At 50.5% G+C, this 5,000-nt stretch overlaps 2 protein-coding genes across 2 annotated transcripts in view; both read right to left on the reverse strand.

The window, feature by feature from the left end:
* LOC311368341 (serine protease HTRA3-like) overlaps positions 1 to 936 on the reverse strand; it is an 11,375-nt gene extending 10,439 nt beyond the window's left edge. The window contains exon 1 of the mRNA XM_084487144.1: positions 168 to 936. Within this exon, the coding sequence (XP_084343270.1) occupies positions 168 to 591 (424 nt within the window). The 5' untranslated portion in view covers positions 592 to 936. The remainder of the gene's footprint in view (positions 1 to 167) is intronic.
* Positions 937 to 2,579: 1,643 nt separating this feature from the next.
* sh3tc1 (SH3 domain and tetratricopeptide repeats 1) overlaps positions 2,580 to 5,000 on the reverse strand; it is a 15,356-nt gene continuing 12,935 nt past the window's right edge. The window contains exons 17-19 of the mRNA XM_084487431.1: positions 4,727 to 4,877; positions 3,884 to 4,080; positions 2,580 to 3,326 (exon numbers count right to left, since the gene is read on the reverse strand). Coding sequence (XP_084343557.1) covers positions 3,093 to 3,326; positions 3,884 to 4,080; positions 4,727 to 4,877 — 582 coding nt within the window. The 3' untranslated portion in view covers positions 2,580 to 3,092. The remainder of the gene's footprint in view (positions 3,327 to 3,883; positions 4,081 to 4,726; positions 4,878 to 5,000) is intronic.

Genomic DNA, 5,000 nt, shown 5'->3' on the forward strand with positions numbered 1-5,000 from the left:
TTTTCCATTAAAAGTTGTTTATTAGGCGTGGTAAACGTTTCTTAGGTATTCAGACACGTTTATGTAGACCACGAGACTACTGTGAGGTATGCTGGTGTACGACACTCACTACAACTTACAGCTTTTTGGGGCGATTCAGTGCGTCTTTTACGCATCGCATATCTTACCGGTGCTGCTCTCGCACGGTCCCTTGTGGGCCTGTTCGATGCCGGGACGTCCCTTCTGCAGGGCCTCCCTGCTCGCCGCCTTCTGCTGGCACGAGTTCCCGTAGGTCTTCCCGTCGGTGCCGCAAATCTTGTGGCCCTGTCTGCACTGACAGACGCCCTTGAGGGGGGACAGCCGTTTGCCCGCCGGGTGCTTGCACTCCAGCCCTTCCCCGCAGGGCAGCTCGTCCTTGCGGCTACACGGCTCGCCCTCGGCCTGGGCGCACGCCAGGCAGCAGTTGCAGCGGTCCGGGACGTACCCGCTGGGGCAGCTGGGGCTGGGACAGCTGGAGACGTCGCAGCGCGCCGGGCACTTGCTCGCTTTGAGTTCCGCGTTGGCAAAGTGCTTGAGGTGAAGGAGCACGGTGGCGAACAGTAGTACCTGCATGTTTGTGTGCGTGTGTGTAAAGTGTTTGAATAAAGTTCGATTGAAGTAAGCAAGGGGGGAAAAGTGGAGAGAAGAGCGTTAAAGGCGGTTGCAGTCGTGCCAGTGGAGCGCCTGTTTAGAGAAGGCGAACCCGCAGCGGTCCACACTCTTACGCATCACTTTCGCGAGTTTCTAGGTCCAAAGATATGGAAAGTACGTGTCTCCATCGTATGCACATCGCCATGAGAAGGTCCAACCCGAAGCAATCTTGCACTTCAAAGATTTAAACAAAGATGAAAAACACAAAAAATGAGGTTGTTAGCGAAGTCTCTAAAAGCTCCGCGTTGCACCACGACGGCAGACGAAGTTTTCTTTCCTGTCCTCCTTAGTTGAAGAGGTCTCTTTTGGTCTTGCCCATCGCCCCGGCTAGAGGAGGAGAGCTGCGTTAACCCGCTGTGGTCCACCGTCATGATCGAAAAAAAACTTTATTGCGCGTAACGCAGCGCTGACTCTTCCAGCCAATCGGACGCGCAGCAGGCTGACCACGTGCCTCAGGCTGTTTCTTTTAAAAACATTAAGTGTTTTCCTTTTTCCTTTTGGGGATTCCATCATATGTCCAGTCACCTTGTAAGGGGCCATGTACAGTGACCAGACCTTTGCAGCTGCCGTTGGCTGGCACACACACACACACACACACACACACACACACACACACACACACACACGCACACGCACACGCACACGCAGACGCACACACACACACACACACACACACACACACACACACACACGCACGCACACACACGCACGCACACACACACACACACACACACACACACACACACACACACACACACACACACACACACACACGTGTGTGTTAGCTGGGCTGTGTCTGTGTCTACCACGGATGAAAGGCAGCCCAGGTTTGTATAGCCAGAAAAAGGTTTGGGGGAGCGGGGGGGGGTCATGTCGAGTATTTCACCCACCGTGGGGCTGTATATTTTCAATAGCGTCGTCAATCACTGGTTACAGTTGAAGGAGACGCAAGAGTTATTGTCCTGGAGTTAATGGACCGAGGCGGCAGTTTGCAATATTTATTTGTACTGTGGTCATACGTTACGCTATATAGTCCTCCTAAATGTTTTGAAGCGTGCATATTTTAAGAAGGTAAGAGAATGATGTGTTTATTGGATCCGATCTCTGTGAAAACCGTTCGTAAAGGTAATTAGTGATGCAACACCGTGTTTTTGTTGTTGTGAATGAAAAAGGTATAGGCCTACTTGATGGAATATATTCCATATAATCAATTTCAATATCCATCCCATAATATTGAAAGTGTTTATCTATAGATATAAAAGACTCAGTGGCCCGCTGACAATATAGCCTAATGATGCTGAAGTTTGTGTAAATTCAACCGTGAACAAAATAGAAAAACAGAAACAGAGTTATTAGGAATAGTTTGACACAGAGGAGTAAATTGAAAATAATTTGTGGTCATTTCAGGTTTAGGGTGTGGAAATTGTGGAGGAGTAATAAAATATCAACATTGCATACATCATTGAGCTGACATAGACATCAATTGCACAAAAATGGACCCACACACACACACACACATATTTTCCTCAATCTGGTGAGAATTTGTTGAGATCATCTGGGAGCCAAAAACCACAAAACGGTAGCCAATTTATTACGGTCTGTTGCATTTTTACCATCTCTCTCAATCCGTCTCTACCCTCCCATCTGGAAAACAACTCTCTCGCTCTCCCTCTCTCTATCTCTCTCTCCCTCTGTCTGCTGTCTGTCTTTCTGTCTGTCTCTTTCTCTCACCCTCTGTCTGTCTGTCTGTCTCTCTCTCTGTCTCTTGGTCTTTCCCTCTCTCTCTCTCTCTCGCCCCTCCACTAGGGTGTATATCTTCATCTATCATTGCAGGCTGTAGTTAATGTTTGGTTTCTGCAGTGACCCGTTCAGTTTTTCTCCATTCAAATATGTGACTCTTTGACTTTGATTCACTAGTGAGCTTTTTTTATTAACAGAGAAAAAACAAAGACAAAAATCATTGTTTCAACGTTCAGCAAGATTTGAACTCATTTTAACAAACATTTACATTGACGTGTGGAAAAGTTGTTGAACAGGAATGTTTTTGTCATTCTTTTACAATTGTATTCCTGGAATGTGAGTTGCGGGATTAACAAACCAAACCGTTTGGAGCTTGATTTCATTTTAGAGCTCCATTTCAGTTGTTCATGTTCCTCCTCCACACAGCTTGCAACAATGACCGAATGAAGCAATCGTTGACAGCCGGTATTTTTGATTCATATTTCAAACATTATAAACCGTTATAAATCAAACAGAAGACAAGAACACACATTTAAACAACCACATTACAACTCCTCCCTCGCATCACCGCTACACACCTAATAAATCGCCAACGTCCAAAAAAAACCACCGCAGTTATCACCACCACGGCCGCGATTACTGCGACGTTCCCGGCTGCCGGGCGCACCGCACGCGACCACCGATCACCGGCGCGAGGCCAGGCGCTGCGACGCCGAGATGTCCACCCGGCGCACGTTGAGCTCGGTGGCGAAGGCGCGCGCCCGCTGGTAGAAGGACAGCGACAGCTGGCGGTCCACCAGGTAGTTGTGGTAGATGGTGGCCAGCCGCGTGCACAGGCGCAGCTGCGCGCGCTTGTTGCCCAGGTCCATGGCCGCCGCCAGCGCCAGGTGGTAGTAGCCGGCCGCGTCGTGCGGGTCCTTTGGGTGGGGGGGGGGGGGGCGGGGGTCAAAGGTCAAACAGAGGTCCAGAGTGGGGTTTAAGGTTGTGTTGTTTGAGGACAAAGTCAAAGTTGAAAGGGTTTTTGTGAATATGGGGAGGGCACAATTTTGTAGTTTCTTTAGTTTGTATTTCTATTATTGTTATACGTAAAGTAGATGAAGGGAAGTGCGGCACTATGTGAATGTGACTATAGTTGTAAGGGAAGTAGCAGACTCAGACACACACACACACACATTGACAGACACACACACACTCACACATGGCTGGTTTAAACAGTGGAACTTTTCCACCTCTTGTGTTAAAGTCCCCGGGGTCAGAGGTCAGAGGTGGAGGGGCCAATGAGAATGAACTCGGGCGTAGCAGGGTGGAGCAACACACAATCCCCCCAATCCCCCCACCCCCACCCCCACCCCCACCCCCCAAAAAACAAAATTCCATACATTCCATCTCACGGTTGCGTTGTGTTTTTTCGAGCGTACAAAACACCAACCCCTCCAAAAAAACGCCCCCTCCCCCTCCTCCCCTCCCCCGTCACCTTGAGGTCGTAGAAGATGATGTCGCCCAGCGTCTGGTACACCTCGGCGTAGTACAGGGTCTCCTCGTCGAACTGCAGGGGCGCCGGGCAGAGGGCCAGGGCCTTCAGGTAGTGGTGCTCGGCCAGTTCAGACTGGCCCAGGTGCTGGTAGATGGTGGCCAGGCGGTGGTACGCCACCCTCTCGCTCAGACGCCCCTCTGCGTGGGTCACGGGGGACGGGGGGGTGGAGGGGGGTGGAGGGGGGACGGGGGGATATTGACATTGTGATGAGAAGTGTTTTTTTTATCAGTGTGTCAGTGCCATGGGTTTGATGGTGCGATTCCCCCCTGGGCTCCCCTCTCCCCCATGTAAAAGTGCATTCATTGTATTGTATGTGTGTGTGTGTGAGTGTGTGCGTGTGTGCGTTATGTTACATAATCTTATTTGAAGCTAGGGTAGGCAATCTATTGAAGAAGCACCTTTTGGCATATTTGTTTGAAATTCTCTTTGCTTTGACCAAAAATATTTGAAACAAACAGAATCCGTGGCAATAAGCCTGTCCTATCATTCTATCTGCCCACGTGAGCTCATTGCTCATGACCACATTCGTCCACAAGGCTAGGCAGACCTATTGCTAAAGCTGGCGAGCTAGCCACGTGTTTTTGGGGGCGTGGCATTGGAGGAAGGCGGGAAGAGACGGATGGGGTTATGTCAGTGGGGAAATTTCAAATCGAGTTTACTCTGGCATATTTCTCCAAATTGCCTACCCTGCCTTTAACCACAATCAAAAGGAAGCGTCGCTCGTAGCCTCATCAGCCTCATCAGTCATACAAATTTCAAAGTGCGACCGTGCGCCCCGCTCACCCTGAGTGATGCTGATGTCCAGCGCGGTCTGGGCGAACTCCACGGCGTCGTCGTAGCGACGGAGGCTGAGCAGCAGGTCGACCAGCTTGTGACAGAGCCTCAGACGACCGGCCGTGCTGCCTGCCTTCAGGGCGATGGGCAGGGCGCGGTCCTGAGGGGCAGCGGGAGGACACGACGAGGCGAGTGTCAACACTTTGTTCTGTTCCCCCGAGAGGGAACATAGCAGAGACTGAAGTACACGCTAGAGGCTGAGCATTCGAGGAGGGTGACTATG

This window comes from Micromesistius poutassou (assembly GCF_964030765.1).
Source record: "Micromesistius poutassou genome assembly, chromosome: 23".
NCBI lineage: Eukaryota > Metazoa > Chordata > Actinopteri > Gadiformes > Gadidae > Micromesistius > Micromesistius poutassou.